The sequence below is a fragment of the Nicotiana tomentosiformis genome, chromosome 7 (genome assembly GCF_000390325.3).
Source record: "Nicotiana tomentosiformis chromosome 7, ASM39032v3, whole genome shotgun sequence".
In the NCBI taxonomy this organism is placed as follows: domain Eukaryota; kingdom Viridiplantae; phylum Streptophyta; class Magnoliopsida; order Solanales; family Solanaceae; genus Nicotiana; species Nicotiana tomentosiformis.
Window position 1 is genome coordinate 111,874,707 of NC_090818.1, and position 18,358 is coordinate 111,893,064.

An 18,358-nucleotide genomic window follows, 5' to 3' on the forward strand; every position below is an offset into this window, starting at 1 on the left:
CCCCAAAAAGTAAAATTTCCCATATATTCATTGCCTATTGATTGTTTTTTTTCCTTCCCCTTTAATGAATTGGAATTTCACACCTTCTATTTATAATTACTCAAAATGTAGAAATTTTGTTGAATTCGTTTTTTTGTGTTATTATTTCTTTGGAAAGTAATTCATCAAGAGTCATATATTTCAACTCAAGATATTCATCTGGATAAAACAAAAATTAAAAATTAATAGTAAAAGTATTAAGGCCTCATATGTTTTTATTAAGATTAATTAAGACGTCTGAATCTGAATAAATATCTGAATATTAATATGTGCATTAAGATTAAAACGTCTAAATCTCAATACACATCAAAATATTAAGATGTTGTATTAAGATCTGAATACTAAATAATTAAGTCTATTTGTTTACTCTACGTATGAATGTACAAAACTTACCTTTATCTAAAAATTAAAAGTATAAATTCAAATCAAATAGTACTAATTAATCAAATTAAAAATTGTATGATAGTTAATGAGGTGATGTCTAATAGTAGTGATTGTGGGTGCGGTAGTAGTTGGTGGTGATATTAGTTGATGATGGTGATTATGAGCAGTAGATGGTGAATGACTATAGTAGTTAAATAAAGTAGATTGGAAGATAAAATTGAGTAACTTTTAGGTTATTAAATGAAGTAGAGTGACTTTTCTAACCAATTTTTATTAGTTAAGTAAACTTCCGAGAAATCAACACCATCATCTTGATGCCACCAAGTCACATCACATTAACAGTAAGATTGGAAGGTCCTTCGTTAAGCGTAGTGATTTTGCTTTACTTCGTAACAATTCGATTAAATTGCACCACTCAAATTAGTATTTTGTTATTCCTGACTCCTGGGGTTTACCAATGATGAGTACGTATACCTAAAGAAGGATTAATTCCATGCATGTCAAGTTGGTATTGGGGAACAAAGTTTGGTGCTTGTTTTAATGCATAAGAACAAAAGACGATGACCCTGAAATATGCGCCATTTTAGTACTTCTATATCAGAAATGGGAATGAGATGCCTTTCTTATCTTATTAGAATCCTCTAGTCTATTACTCCATATAATATACATTAATCCTCTAGTCGTGATATGCCCAAAACTCTATAAATATAGCTCAGCTAAGATTACATTCTCACCAAGCAAAAACTCAAAACTTCACATCTTTAGGAGTAGCATCAATATTCAAGATGGTTCTCCAAACTCAACTTGGGTTGAACAAGCACCAATCCTACGCTCACGAGCAAAACTGCTATTCCGACAGTAGCCATGGCGGCTCTATGCAACTGACAAGGCCTTCGGGCTATTCCACCATGCCATATGGTCAGTCCACTCACAATCACATGATGATGGGTCACGGTGGCCAACACCATGGCGGACACTATGGCGGTCATGGCCATGGCCATGGCGGACATTATGGGAGTCAGGGGCCGCATATGCCCCATGACTCCACCAACTTTTCAAGCAACACCAGTATGGTCCATAGTGATGGTGGCTATGGCAGTGGAATGCAACAATCTGCCCATATGTCCTCAGCCACGGGCATGGGGTCACCGAATTATCACGGTCATGGTTATGGTGGCAGCCACCCTAGTCAGTACAGCCAGAGCCAGAAGTTCAACTGGGCTCTTAAGGATTTGGAGGAATAAATTTACAACAAATTTGATGCTATCATGTATGTGTGTGTTTTGGTAGTGGATTTGGCTATTTAAATAGCGCAAAGAACTACTACCTAAATAAGTAATGTACTAAACAATCTGCTGCTTTGCTTGATTATCATTACTAAAATGATGAATAATTATAAGTATGTTTATAACTGAAATGATTTGTGTGAATTTACTTAAAAGAATCGACATTCCATTGGTATTTCATGGTTTTTATATAGCTCTAATTCATTGAAGAAAATTGGTCGTACAACTCCCTCCAGTCTTAAACTTTGTCATCTTCTTGGAATTAGAACCAAATTTTCTGAGATTGGACTACGGAGAGCACGCTTCCGTTTTTCATGAACTTATATCTAGTTTTCTTGGGCTGTGATTTGGCTTGCCCACCGGCAAAGATTCGACGAATTTGGCCGGAGAATTTTTCGACGAGGAGAACCATCGGTGTTGATTGCTACCCGACCATTCTTTCCAGATCAAACTGAAAGTTAACCATTTGTGTTTGCCTTGAAGCCGTGCGCAGCGCGAGGTCGTTCGTGAATCTATCTCGGCCACACAATTTCTGTCTAGAAATCACAATTTTGGCGAGCTTTTAAGGCCGCATTTGTTTTTATTAAGATTAAGACGTCTGAATCTGAATACATATCTGAATATTAATTTGTACATTAAAATTAAAACATCTTGTCATGACCCGAAATTCCCACCTTCGGGACCGTGATGACGCCTAACATTTCACTTGCTAGGCAAGCCAACGTCAGAAAAATCTTAACCATTTTTAAACAAATTAATTTAAGCGGAAGTCAATTACTCATATAAAGTGCGGAATATCACAACAACCGAATCATCAAAATACATCCCCGAATCTGGTGTCACAAGTGCACGAGCTACTAGGATAATACAATTAATGGTTTGAAAAAATTCAAGTTGTTTGAAAGATAATACACAACTAAGATAAGGTAGAAGAGGACTTCGGAACTGCGGACGCTGTGCAGTTATACCTCAAGTCTCCTCTGAATAGCTGAATTCGAGCAAGTCTATGGTACGCAGTTGGGACCAACTCCAAAATCTGCACAAGAAGTGCAGTGTCACGACCCAATTTCACCTATAGGTCGTGATGGCGCCCAACACTACAGCTAGGCAAGCCAACTAATAAATCAAACGTACATTGGTTAAACTTTTATTCCAAGAAAATAATAAAATACCAACTTCTACCAATGTGTGTGCCAAGACTCGGTGTCACAAGTGCATGAGCATCTAGTAGATTATACAAAACTCCAAATACTGTCTGAAATGAAATAGACAGAATATAAATATAAGAGATACTGGTAGCTGCAGAACGGCTCAGAAAGGCAGCTCACCACTATGCCTCGGGATGACATGGGTATGTGATGATAGGTCCTCCACTAGTACCTGTCTCAGATCCTGCACAAAAAGTGCAGCAAGTGTAGTATGAGTACGTAAACAACGTGTACCCAGTAAGTATCAAGCCTAATCTCGAAGTGGTAGAGACGAGATGGCCGACTTTGACACTCACTATGGGTCAATAATAATAACTGAAATATAACTAGAATATTTAAATCAGCATGATTTACAGAATTTACAATAATTTATTTAATCAGCAGAGATAATCAAATTCCTTTAAATATAACAATTCTCAATATATTAATTAAATTCCTTCAATTCAGAAAAATTCCAATTTATCAATTTAAATCTCATTTACAGGAGTAACAATTAATTCCATACACAAGCAAGAATAATAATTCATTAAATTCCAAGGATTTTTTAATTTATTAATTAGCTTCTCAAGCTGAAATAAATTATTAAAGTATCGTGTAATTATTATTATTAAGCACGATTTCTGCCGAGGACGTACGGCCCGATCCAGAGTGTCGTGTACGCTGCCGAGGGACGTGCGGCACGATCCATAGATGCATCTATCTTGCCGAGGCATTCGGCCCGCTCCACAAGAAAGGAGGACATTTTCTTATGTGCTTCCAGAAGGACAGTATGTTTATTATAAGATAAATTTGGGAGGAGAACAATTTCTTTTAACAATTAATTGATTTAAATAGAAAATCAAGCCTATGAGATTTCCATCCTTTAATATCTTTATCAAACAATTCACAATATATTCATATATATCAATTAATATTAATTAATCAAAGAATATCACAATATATATATATATATATATATCAATTAATATTAATTAATCAAAGTATACAATTTACACAAGTAAGGCATGCTTTGAGTTATAAACTACCCTGACTTTAGCATTAATAGTAACTACGCACGGACTCTCGTCACCACGTGCGTACGTAACCCCCACAATTAGCAATAATTATTTAATCTTAATCACCTATGAGATAATTTCCCCCTCATAAGATTAGACAAGAGACTTACCTCGTCTTGCTCCAATTTAATCCACAATTTTGCCTTTTTCACGATTATCCAACTCTTTCTGGCTCGAATCTAGCCAAAATAATTCGATACAATCACTAAATATTATAGGAAATACTACATTTTTAATAAAAATCTCAAAATTAATTAAAAATTTGCCCGCGGGGCCCACATCTCGGAATCCGGCAAAAGTTATGAAATCCGACAACCCATTAAATTACGAGTCCAACCATATCAGTTTCACTCAATTGCGACTCCGAATCGATACCGAAATCTCAAAATTTTGTTTCTATGAGATTTCTAAACTTTTCCAAATCTCAAATCTCAAAACAGTAATTAAATTGTGAAAAACAATGATACACTTGTATATGTAGACCAAATCCGAGTTAGAATCACTTACCCCAATATTTTTCCCCCAAAAGTCGTGTTTGCTCAAGCTCAAGTTCGTCAAAAATGGCAAATGGGACGAATGCCCTCTTTTTATAAAACTGCCCAGCAGCCTTCAGAACTGGTCCTCGAACTGGGCCTCGATCGCGGCATCGAACATGTGCCCTCGATCAGGGCATCGAGGTTGTACCTTCGATCAGGGCATCGAGCTTGGGTCTCGATCCTAGCCCTTAAGCTATACCTTCGATCATGCCCTCGAGCCTTGCCTTCGATCGCGGCTTCGATCACAGGCTCGAGCCTGGACCTCGGTCATGGCCTCGATCAGGGTATCGAGGTTGGGCCTTCGATCATAGCCTCAATCATGGCATCGAGCTTGAGCCTTCGATTGTGACCCCTCGATCTTGGGTCTCGATCCTGGCCCTCGAGCCTTGCCTTCGATCATGGCCCTCGAGCTGGACATTCGATCATGGCCCTCGAGTTGGACATTAGATCATGGCTTCGATACACTAACTCGAGCCTGTACGTCGTCAACCCTGGGCTCGATATCTGGCTCGATATCTGGGCTCGATCACAGCCCAGAATATCCAACAGAAGAGGAAAAATTGCAGCAGCTTTTTAACTCCAATTTTTGATCCGTTAACCATCCAAAACTCACCCAAGGCCCTCGGGACCTCAACCAAATATGCCAACAAGTCCTAAAACATCATACGAACTTAGTCGAACCTCTAAATCACATCAAATAATGCTAAAACCATGAATCATACCCCAATTCAAGCTTAATGAAACTAAGAGTTTTCAACTTCTACATTCTATGCCGGAACCTATCAAATCAACTCCGATTGACCTCAAATTTTACACACAAGTCATAAATTTCATAACGGAGCTATGAAAAATTTCAGAACTGGATTCCGACTCTGGTATCAAAAAGTCAACTCTCCGGTCAAACTTTCAAACTTTAAATTCCTATTTTAGCCATTTCTAGCCTAATTTCACTACGGACTTCCAAATAAAATTCCAATCAGCTCCTAAGTCCAAAATCACCATACGGAGCTGTTGGAATCATCAAAATTCTATTCCGGGGTCGTTTTCTCAAAATGTTGACCGAAGTCAAACTTAGCACTTTAAGGCCAACTTAAGGAATGAAGTGTTCCGGTTTCACCTCAAACACTTCCAAATCCCGAACCAACCATCCCCGCAAGTCATAAATCATTACAAGCCCCTACGGAAAGTTTTATTTTAGGGAACGGAGTTGTAAAAGTTAAAATGACTTGTTGGGTCATTACATTCTCCACCTCTTAAACAAACGTTCGTCCTCGAACGGGTTTAGAATATACCTGAAGTGCTGAATAAGTCTGGATATCTACTCCGCATGTTTTCCTCGGTATCCCAAGTCACTTCCTCGACTGGTTGGCCCCTCCACTGGATTTTTACTGCAGAAATCCTCTTGGATCTCAACTGGCGAACCTGTTTATCAACAATGGCAATTGGCTCTTCTTCATAACCCAAGCTATTATCTAGCTAAACTGTGCTGAAGTCTAACACATGTGATAGGTCGGCATGATACTTCCGGAGCATAGATACGTGAAAAACCAGATGAACTCCCAATAGGCTGGGAGGCAAGGCAAGCTCATAAGCAACCTCCCCATCTCGTTTCAACACCTCAAATGGGCCTATAAACCTTAGGCTCAACTTGCCCTTCTTCCCGAATCTCATAATTCCCTTCATCAGCGAAACCTTCAAGAGAACCTTTTCACTTACCATAAATGATATATCTCGCACTTTCTGATCCGCGTAACTCTTTTGTCTGGACTGTGCTATACGAAGTCGCTCCTGAATCAATTTTACCTTTTCCAAGGCATCCCTTACCAAATCAGTACCATATAACTTAGCCTCACCTGGCTCAAACCATCCGATAGGTGAACGACATCGCCGACCATATAAAGCCTCAAATTTAGACATCTCGATGCTGGATGGGTAACTGTTATTATAAGAAAACTCGGCCAAAGGCAGGAAACGATCCCACTGACCTTCAAAGTCAATCACACATGCCATGAGCATATCCTCCAAAAATCTGAATTGTCCTCTCTGACTGTCCATCGGTCTGCGGATGAAAGGCTGTGCTGAGCTCTACACGGGTCCCCAACTCACTCTGTACTGCTCTCCAGAAATGTGAAGTAAATTGAGGACCTCTATCTGATATGATGGAAATTGACACACCGTGCAACCAAACTATCTCCTGAATATAAATCTGGGCCAACCTCTCTGAAGTATACGTAGTCACAACAGGAATAAAATGTGCCGACTTAGTCAACCTGTCAACAATCACCCAAACTGCATCAAACTTCCTCAAGGTCCACGACAACCCAACTACAAAATCCATAGTATTTCGTTCCCATTTCCACTTTGGTATGGTCATCTGCTGAAGTAGGCCACCTGGCCTCTGGTGCTCATATTTAACTTGCTGGCAATTTAGACACCGAGCTACATACTCAACTATGTCCTTTTTCATTTGTCGCCACCAATAATGCTGCCTCAAGTCACGATACATCTTCGTAGCACCTGGATGAATAGAATATCGAGAACTATGTGCCTCCTCCAGGATCTTTTTCCTCAGTTCATCCACATTAGGAACACACAGACAATCCTGGAGTCGTAGAACACCATCTGTACCAATAGTGACTTCCTTGGCACCACCTTGTAGTATCGTTTCACGAAGAACCACCAGGTGTGGGTCATCATACTGGCGAGCCTTGATCTGTTCAAATAGTGAATACCGGGCCACAACACATGCAAGAACTCGGCTGGGCTTTGAAATATCCAGCCTCACAAGTCTATTAGCCAAGGATTGAATATCTGAGGCTAATGGCCTTTTCTTTGCTGAAATGAAAGCCAAACTACCCATACTCTCTGCCTTTCTGCTCAAGGCATATGCAACCACGTTTGCTTTGCCTGGATGATACAGGATAGTAATATCATAATCTTTTAGTAACTCCATCCATCTGCGCTGTCTCAAATTTAGGCCCCTCTGTTTGAACAAATGCTGCAAATTGCAATGATCAGTGTAAACTTCACAAGACACCCCATAAAGATAATGCCTCCAAATCTTAAGAGCATGCACAATCGCAGCTAACTCCAAATCATGTACCGGGTAATTCTTTTTGTGGGGCTTCAGTTGACGTGAAGCATATGCAATAACTTTCCCTTCCTGCATCAATACACAACCCAAGCCAACGCGCGAAGCATCGCAATACATTGTATACATCCCCGAACCGGAAGGCAACACTAACACTGGTGTTATAGTCAATGATGGCTTGAGCTTCTGAAAGCTCACTTCAGAATCATCGGACCATCGGAATGGGGCACCCTTCTGGGTTAATTTGGTCAAAGGTGCTGCAATAGATGAAAAACCTTCAACGAACCGACTATAATAACCTGCCAAACCCAGAAAACTCCTGATCTCAGTCGCCGAAGTGGGACGATGCCAATTCTGAACTGCCTCAATCTTTTTGGGATCAACTTTAATACCTTCGCCCGATACAATATGTCCCAAAAATGCTACAGACTCAAGCCAGAACTCACATTTAGAGAACTTAGCATATAACTTTTGTTTCCGCAATGTCTGAAGCACTAATATCATATGCTGCCCATGTTCCTCCTTACTGCGCGAATAGATTAATATGTCATCAATGAAGACAATGACAAATAAATCAATATATGGCCATCAGATCCATAAACGCTGCCGGGGCATTAGTTAAACCAAAAGACATTACCAGAAACTCATAATGACCATATCTAGTATGGAAAGCAGTCTTCGGAACATCCGAATCCCAAATCTTCAACTGATGGTACCCCGACCTCAAGTCGATCTTAGAGAATACCCTAGCACCCTGCAACTGGTCAAATAGGTCATCAATACGTGGCAACGGGTACTTGTTCTTAATAGTGACTTTGTTCAATTGGCGATAATCAATACACATCTGCATTGTTCCATCCTTCTTTTTCACAAATAATACTGGTGCACTCCAAGGCGGTACACTCGGTCTGACAAACCCTTTGGCTAGTAACTCTTCAAGCTATTCTTTCAATTCTTTCAATTCTTTCGAAGCCATGCAATACGGTGGGATAGATATAGGCTGGGTATCTGAAGCCAAGTCAATACAGAAATCAATATCACGATCAGGTGGCATACCTGGAAGATCTGACGGAAATACATCGGGGAACTCCCGATCTACAGGCACTGAATCAATAGCCGGAGTCTCTGCAGTAGTATCCCGAACATAGGCTAGATAAGCTAAACAACCCTTCTCAACCATGTGTTGAGCCTTTATAAAGAAATAACTCGATTAAATGAACTAACAGGCGAACCCTTCCACTCCAGCTTAGGCAATGCTGGAATAGCCAAGGTAACAGTCTTGGCATGACAATCTAGAATAACATGATATGAAGATAACCAGTCCATGCCCAGAATAATTTCAAAATCGGTCATCTCAAGCAATAGGAGATCTGCTCTAGTTTCATAACCACAAAATGTAATAATACAGGACCGGTAGATCCGGTTCACAATAACAGAATCGCCCACAGGAGTGGACACATAAACAAGAGTACTCAAGGACTCACGAGAAACACCCAGGAATGGAGCAAATAGAGATGCACTACTAAAAATCCGGTAAAAACCGACCAAAAATACCGACCAACGTTGGTCGATAATAGCCAAAAACCGACCAAAACGCGACCATTTACGTGTGGACAGTATTTTTGTGGTCGGAAAGGAATACCGAACAAAGTTGGTTGGAAATTACCGACCAACTTTGGTCGATCAATTAAATTCAAAAAAAAAAATATTGCAAAAAAAACCAACCAAAGTTGGTCGGTTTTTTCCGACCAAAGTTGGTCGGTATTTTAATTATCTAATAAAAAAATTCACCATCTGGGAATCGAACCGAGGTCTGTACTGTGGCAGGATACTATTCTACCACTAGACCATTGGTACATTTTGTTTTAAGATTGTCTTTTATTTGATTTATACTCTTTAATTGTATTTTCGCACGAAAATAACCGACCAAAGTTGGTCGGTTTTATTAAAAAGTAAAATTACCGACCAAAGTTGGTCAGTTTTTTTAAATGACCCGCCGAATTAACCGACCAATTTTGGTCGGTTTTTTTAATATTAATTTTTATTTATTTTAATTAAAAAACCGACCAAAGTTGGTCGGTTTCTTGAAACATAAATTTTGCGGGACTCAAAAATAGTTTTCCGTATTTTTGCGTCAAAGAAAACCGACCAAAGTTTGTCGGTTTCGTAAAAAAAAAAATATTTTGAAAAACCGACCAACTTTGGTCGGTTTTTTTTACCGACCAAAGTTGGTCGGTCGATCTTGGTCGGTTTTTGCCGAATTTTTAGTAGTGATGACACATATGAATACGTAGATCCTGGATCAAATAATACTGAGGCATCTTTGCCACAAACAGAAATAATACCTATAATCACAGCATCTGAGGCCTCTGCATCTGGTCTAGCCGGAAAAGCATAGAACCAAGCTGGAGCGCCAACTGTCTGGCTTCCGCCTGGCTAACCTCCACCTCTAGGACGGCCCCTACCCACCTGTCCTCCACCTCTAGGTGGTCGGACTACTGGTGGAGCAACTGGTCCGGTAAGCATAGGTTGCTGACCCTGCTAGCCTGGGGCAAAACATCCGCATGTGACTGGGATCCCCGCACTCGTAACAATTCTTCGGTGCTATGGGCTGCTGACTAAGTGTCTGGCCCTGGGGACCTGAATACTCACTGGGAGGACCCTGAATAGCTGGTGGGCGGTAAGAACTCTCTGGGATAGCACTGAGATAAGGTCGCACTGGAGCACCTCGAGGAGGTGGTGGTGCTGGATATGGGGGTCTGCTGGACTGTCCCCTCACGAACTGACCTCTGCCCCCAGACAGAGCACCTCTAAACTCTCCAGAGTACCTGAACCGCTTATCTCTCATAATCTGCTCTCGGCTCCGCTGACATACACCCTCAATCCTCCGGGCTATCTCCATAACTCGCTCATAAGAAGTACCCATCTCAACCTCTCGAGCCATAGTGGCATGAATACCAGTATGTAAACCGGCTACAAACCTTCACACTCTCTCCGCCTCAGTAGGGATTATAATTAGTGCATGGCGAGATAATTCAAAAAACCTCGCCTCATAATTAGTCACTGACATCTGACCCTACTGGAGCTGCTCAAACTGAAACCGCAACTCTTCTTTGGGAGGGTGGAATATACCTGTCCAAGAAGATACGGGTGAACCTGTCCCAAGTCATGGGAGGAGAATCTGTTGGTCTGCCAAGAGCATAAGACTGCCACCATCTACGGGCTCTACCCTCTAGCTGAAAAGTAGCGAAATCAACCCCATGGGATTCCAATATCCTCATGTTGTACAGTCTATCCTTGCAACGATCAATGAAATCCTGTGGATCCTCATGTCGCTCACCCCCGAAGATAGGAGGATGTAGTCTAGTCCATCTGTCCAATAGTTTCTGAGGATCGGCAGTTATAGCTTGCCTGGGCTCAGGTGTAGCTGCTGCCACTGGCTGGACTCCACCCCCGGGTAGTGCACCTTGGGTCTGATATACAGCAGCTGCATGTCCATGAGCCTGCGCGGTAGGGGTCTGTACTCCCCCGCCCGCCTAAGATATGGCTGGGTCTGTTGGAAATAAAGCGGCCTGAGTCATATTGTCCATGAATCGCAGCATACGACCCATGACATCCTTAAATCCCGGTGCAGATGTGAAGTCCATCGGAGCTGGCTCTGCCACAGGCACCTCACCCTGCTCCTCAATAATGGGATTCTCTGCTGGATTTACTGGCGGCATAACTGGAACAGTCCTGGGACGTACTCGCCCTCTACCACGGCCTGGAGCCCTCCCTCGGCCTCTACCTCGGCCTCTAGCAACTGGGGGAGTAGCTCTTCCCTGGTCTGGAATCTCATTAGAGCGTGTTCTTACCATCTGTGAGAGAATAAGAGAAGGATATTTAGTACTACATCAATTGCACGATAGAATATGAAGAAAGGTAGTTTCCTAACACCATATAGCCTCTCGAAGATAAGTACAGACGTCTCCGTACCAATCCGTAAGACTCTATTAGGGCCGCTCATAACTTGTGAGACCTACGTGAACCTAGTGCTCTGATACCATATTGTCACGACCCAATTTCACCTATAGGTCGTGATGGCGCCCAACACTACAGCTAGGCAAGCCAACTAATAAATCAAACGTACATTGGTTAAACTTTTATTCCAAGAAAATAATAAAATACCAACTTCTACCAATATGTGTGCCAAGACTCGGTGTCACAAGTGCATGAGCATCTAGTAGATTATACAAAACTCCAAATACTGTCTGAAATGAAATAGACAGAATATAAATATAAGAAGAGACACTGGTAGCTGCAGAACGGCTCAGAAAGGCAGCTCACCACTATGCCTTGGGATGACGTGGGTATGTGATGATAGGTCCTCCACTAGTACCTGTCTCAGATCCTGCATAAAAAGTGCAGCAAGTGTAGTATGAGTACGTAAACAACGTGTACCCAGTAAATATCAAGCCTAATTTCGAAGTGGTAGAGATGAGATGGCCGACTTTGACACTCACTATGGGTCAATAAAAATAACTGAAATATAATTAGAATATTTAAATCAGCATGATTTACAGAATTTACAATAATTTATTTAATCAGCAGAGATAATCAAATTCCTTTAAATGTAACAATTCTCAATATATTAATTAAATTCCTTCAATTCAGAAAAATTCCAATTTATCAATTTAAATCTCATTTACAGGAGTAACAATTAATTCCATACACAAGCAAGAATAATAATTCATTAAATTCCAAGGATTTTTTAATTTATTAATTAGCTTCTCAAGCTGAAATAAATTATTAAAGTATCGTGTAATTATTATTATTAAGCACGATTTCTGCCGAAGACGTACGGCCCGATCCAGAGTGTCGTGTACGCTGCCGAGGGACGTGCGGCGCGATCCATAGATGCATCTATCTTGCCGAGGCATTCGGCCCGCTCCACAAGAAAGGAGGACATTTTCTTATGTGCTTCCGGAAGGACAATATGTTTATTATAAGATAAATTTGGGAGGAGAACAATTTCTTTTAACAATTAATTGATTTAAATAGAAAATCAAGCCTATGAGATTTCCATCCTTTAATATCTTTATCAAACAATTCACAATATATATATATATATATATATCAATTAATATTAATTAATCAAAGTATACAATTTACACAAGTAAGGCATGCTTTGAGTTATAAACTACCCTGACTTTTGCATTAATAGTAGCTACGCATGGACTCTCGTCACCACGTGTGTACGTAGCCCTCATAATTAACAACAATTATTTAATCTTAATCACCTATGAGGTAATTTCTCCCTCACAAGATTAAACAAGAGACTTACCTCGTCTTGCTCCAATTTAATCCACAATTTTGCCTTTTCCACGATTATCCAACTCTGTCTGGCTCGAATCGAGCCAAAATAATTCGATACAATTACTAAAAATTATAGGAAATAAATTCTATAAGGAAATACTACATTTTAAATAAAAATCCCGAAATTAATTAAAAATTCGCCCGCAGGGCCCATATCTCAGAATCCAGCAAAAGTTATGAAATCCGACAACCCATTCAATTACGAGTCCAACCATACCAGTTTCACTCAATTCCGACTCCAAATCGATACCGAAATCTCAAAATTTTGTTTCTATGAGATTTTTAAACTTTTCCAAATCTCAAATCTCAAAACAGTAATTAAATTGTGAAAAACAATGATACACTTGTATATGTAGACCAAATCCGAGTTAGAATCACTTACCCCAATATTTTTCCCTTGAAAATCTGCCAAAAGTCGTCTATGCTCAAGCTTAAGTTCGTCAAAAATGGCAAATGGGACGAATGCCCTCTTTTTATAAAACTGCCCAACAGCCTTCGGAACTGGTCCTCGAACTGGGCCTCGATCGCGGCATCGAACATTTACCCTTGATCAGGGCATTGAGGTTGTACCTTCGATCAGGGCATCGAGCTTGGATCTCGATCCCAGCCCTCGAGCCATACCTTCGATCATGCCCTCGAGCCTTGCCTTCGATCGCGGCTTCGATCACAGGCTCGAGCTTGGACCTCGGTCATGGCCTCGATCAGGGTATCGAGGTTGGGCCTTCGATCATAGCCTCAATCATGGCATCGAGCTTGAGCCTTCGATTGTGACCCTCGATCTTGGGTCTCGATCCTGGCCCTCGAGCTTTGCCTTCGATCATGGCCCTCGAGCTGGACCTTCGATCATGGCCCTCGAGTTGGACCTTCGATCATGGCTTCGATACACTAGCTCGAGCCTGTACCTCGTCAACCCTGGGCTCAATATATGGGCTCGATCACAGCCCAGAATGTCCAACAGAAGAGGAATAATTGCAGCAGCTTTTTAACTCCAATTTTAGATCCGTTAACCATCCGAAACTCACCCGAGGCCCTCGGGACCTCAACCAAATATGCCAACAAGTCCTAAAACATCATACGAACTTAGTCGAACCTCTAAATCACATCAAACAATGCTAAAACTATGAATCATACCTCAATTTAAGCTTAATGAAACTAAGAGTTTTCAACTTCTACATTAAATGCCGGAACCTATCAAATCAACTCCGATTGACCTCAAATTTTACACACAAGTCATAACTTACATAACGGAGCTATGAAAATTTTCGGAACTGGATTCCGACTCCGGTATCAAAAAGTCAACTCCCCGGTCAAACTTTCAAACTTTAAATTCCTATTTTAGCCATTTCAAGCCTAATTTCACTACGGACTTCCAAATAAAAATCCGATCACGCTCCTAAGTCCAAAATCACCATACGGAGCTGTTGGAATCATCAAAATTCTATTCCGAGGTCGTTTTCTCAAAATGTTGACCGAAGTCAAACTTAGCACTTTAAGGCCAACTTAAGGAACCAAGTGTTCCGGTTTCACCTCAAACACTTTCAAATCCCGAACCAACCATCCCCGCAAGTCATAAATCATTACAAGCACCTACGGAAAGTTTTATTTTAGGGAACGGGGTTCTAAAAATTAAAATTACCGGTTGGGTCATTACATGCAGAGTGTAGTATGAGTACAACTGTACTCCATGTACTCTGTAAGTGTCGATCCTAACCTCGACGAAGTAGTGACAAGGCTATGACAAGACACGTACGTAAACAACATGTACGAGTATATATAAATACGAAGCAACAATACCACAATAAATAGTAATTTATAAATTTGGGAGGGAACATGCGAAGGGGAATGATATAGAAATTTCAGCAGGAGAAGTATCACGTAGCAGCCAGTTAATTCATCAACAATAAAATGAGAAACTGATAATATGAAAATGGAACGGCACCACCCTTCGTGCTTTTACTCTCATTCTTTCCATAAATTGATAAATAAATAATAAGATTGACACAGTATTACCCTTCTGCTTTAACTCTCTTCTCGCACGGCATCACCCTTCGTACTTTAACTCTCTTCTAGTACGGCATCACCCTTCTGCTTTAACTCGACATCACCCTTCGTGCTTTAACTCTCTTCTAGCACAGTATCACCTTTCGTGCTTTTACACTCTTTGAAAATGGCATGGCATCACCCTTCGTACTTTAACTCTCTTTGTCACTTCATAATTCAATAAATAATAATGTGAAATTTGCACGGCATCACCCTTCGTATTTTTACACTCTTCCTTACCATGAAAATAAAAATAAAAATTCGGAAGAGTATTAAAATGCAGGGATATATTCTTATCAATCAATTCAATATCAGAATACTGACCTTACATTCCAAAATATTCAACAATAATTTCATGAAAATGATCAAATAAATAATAATAACTTAAGCAGGAATATCTTAATTAAATAGGCAACTATTCACAATTAAACAAATTCCACCCGCATGCTTTGACTCAACCACAACGCATAAGTACGTGTCACCTCACATATACGTTATACCCACACTTAAATCACGTACCAAATAGACAAATAAGTCCTACTCCCTCAAGTCAAGGTTAACCATGACACTTACCTCGATTTGCAACCAACTCAAGATTCCAAAAAACCTTTGCCTCGCGAATTGTTGTCTGAATGCCTCAAATCTAGTCACAAACAATTCAATATACTCAATACGAATTATAGAAACTAATTCTATATGAAAATACTAAATTTTCCAATCAAAACCCAAAATTCAATTCAAATATCGATAGTAGGGCCCACGTCTCGTAATCCGACAAAAGTTATAAAATATGAATGCTCATTCAATCACGAGTCCAACCATATAAATTTTACCAAATTCTGACATCAACTCGACCCTCCAATATCTGCATAGTGCATTCTGACTGTCCATCTATCTATAGGTGAAATATTGTACTCAACTCAAATCTTATTTTCAAATCCCTAGGCCCAAATCCTCGAATTGCGCCTCAAAAATATGTAATTTGGTTGAAATACTCGATGATAATTTAATATTATTGACTAACAATGATCACAAGTGAGTTACCTCAAGTTTTCCCGTAAATTCTCGCTCAAAAATCGCCTCAAGCCGTGTTGGAAATGTCCAAAATGATAAAAAACGTCGGAACCCTCTATTTTATAATCTGACCAGGGCTTTCGCTTATGCAGATCACTAAGCCGCTTCTGCGGCTAATCACGCTTTTGCGGAATTCAGTCCGCTTCTGTAATGGAGCCTACCCCTCCCCATTCCGCTTTTGCGATCACAAAGCCGCTTCTGCGGCTTCGCAGATGCGGCAAAATTTCCTCACCTGCACACACTGCCTTGCTAGAACCTCCCCGCTTCTTTGCTTTCCCATCTCGCTTATGCGAGCTCTCACCTGCGATAAAATGTCTGCATGTGCGATTATACCAAAAGGCAAAATTTTCAGATTTTTCCTTAAGTCCAAATTTTAATCCGTTAACCATCCGAAACTCACCCGAGGCCCCCCGGGACCTCAACAAAACAAACAAACAAGTCCTAAAATATCATATGAACTTAGCCGAAACTTCAAATCACATTAAACAACGCTAAAATCACGAATTATACCCCAATTCAAGCTTTAAAAACTTAAGAATTTCAACTTCTATATTCGATGTCAAAACCTATCAAATCATGTCCGATTGACCTCAAATATTGCACACAAATTATAAATGACATAACAGACTTATTCAAATTTCCAGAATCGAATTCCGACCTCGATATCAAAAAGTCAACTCGTCGGTCAACCTTCTAAACTTAAAATTTTATTTTAGCCATTTCATGCCTGATTTAACTACGGACTTCCAAATAATTTTTCGGATATGTTCTTAATGCCAAAATCACTATAAAGAGCTATTGGAATCATCAGAACACTGATCCTGGTTCGTTTGCTCAAAATATTGACCGAAGTCAACTTAAATGAGTTTTGAAACTCCATTTCACATTTGTAATCAATATTTTTCACATAAAAACCTTTCAAAAAATTTACGGACTGCGCACGCAAGTCGAAAAAAGTGAATGGTGTTATTTGAGGTTTTAAAAACAGAAATAATTATTAAATTTAAAGATGACTTATTGGGTCATCACACATCTGAGTCTCTGAAAATAATTAAAATTATTTGTTTACTCTACATCTCAATGTACAAAACTTGTGTTTATCCATAAATTAAGAAGTATAAATTCAAATCATATAGTACTAATTAATCTAATATTATATTAATAAAATATTTTTAAATTTTTTATGTTAGTTAATGGTGGCGATGTCTAATAGTAGTGATTGTGGGTGCCGATTGGGTAGTAGTTGGTGCTGGTATTGGTTGATGATTGTGATTATGAGTAGTAGATGGTGGATAACAGTAGTAGTTAACGGTGGTGGTGGTGGTCACTGATAACAGTGATGGTAATATATAGTGCTTATTGATAATTATTGTGGTAATGGTAGTTGGTGGTGATAGTTGTGAATAATGGCTAGTGGTAGAGACAACTGACATTCGTGCTTGGCAGCGGTGGTAGTTGTAGCTGAGGATGATGGTAATAGATGGTGGGTAGTGGGTGGTGGTAATCTATAACGGTAGATGACAATGATAGCAGTGGTGATGGTGGTTAGTGGTGAAAGTGTATGAGTTATAGTAAAATGTCATTTTAACATAAATTCTTGAATGTATAACATCTTAATGATATTAAGACTATATTATAGATCTTAATTATTAATATCTATTTGGACCCATTAAGAGATTGTAAATTAAAAAAACAAACAGACTTAATGGTTAAGATTTGAATGATCAAGATTAAGATCTAAAAAATAAACGCACTTAATGATTGATATCTGAATGATTAAGATTCAGACCTCCATTAAATGCAAACAAATGAGAAAGATGAGATGCGGCATTAAGCCGGCATTTACAAGACTATAACAACAACTCCGGCTTAACTCTAAGCAAGTTAGGATCGACTATATAAATTATCACGGAGCTTGTCGTTCTATTTAATATCATCTCAAAAGCATCTTGTAGAAATAAGCTTGCTTAGATTCCTTTTTCTTCCCCGAGAAAAATTAATATCTTTAAAAACATAAATTTGTCCATTTCAATATATCTATATCTATATCTATATTATGTTAAAAGTACGAAGACTCTTATCGAAATATTGTTCGCCTTTTTTATTCTTTAAAAATAGAGTTCACGCTAGATAAAATTATAATTGTAATATAGTAATTATTTTCATAATATTTATGAATTTAAAATTAATTAAATTTTATTTTTTAATTTTTTCCTTATTTGAACTAGGTAAAAACTTCTAACATTTAGGAATCTAAAATTGAATAAGATTTTACTTACACGTTTTTCCT

General features: G+C 39.4%; 1 protein-coding gene across 1 annotated transcript; it reads left to right on the plus strand.

Annotated features, from left to right (window-relative positions):
• Positions 1 to 1,110: 1,110 nt before the first annotated feature.
• On the plus strand, positions 1,111 to 1,840 carry LOC104112847 (uncharacterized). Its single transcript, XM_009622888.4, has one exon. The coding sequence runs from the start codon at positions 1,209 to 1,211 to the stop codon at positions 1,665 to 1,667; it is 459 nt and encodes a 152-aa protein (XP_009621183.1). The 5' UTR covers positions 1,111 to 1,208; the 3' UTR covers positions 1,668 to 1,840.
• The last annotated feature ends 16,518 nt before the right edge of the window (positions 1,841 to 18,358 follow it).

What these genes read in the sequence shown, in the direction of transcription:
- LOC104112847 (XM_009622888.4), top strand. Translation starts at nt 1,209, where the DNA reads ATGGTTCTCCAAACTCAACTTGGGTTGAACAAGCACCAATCCTACGCT.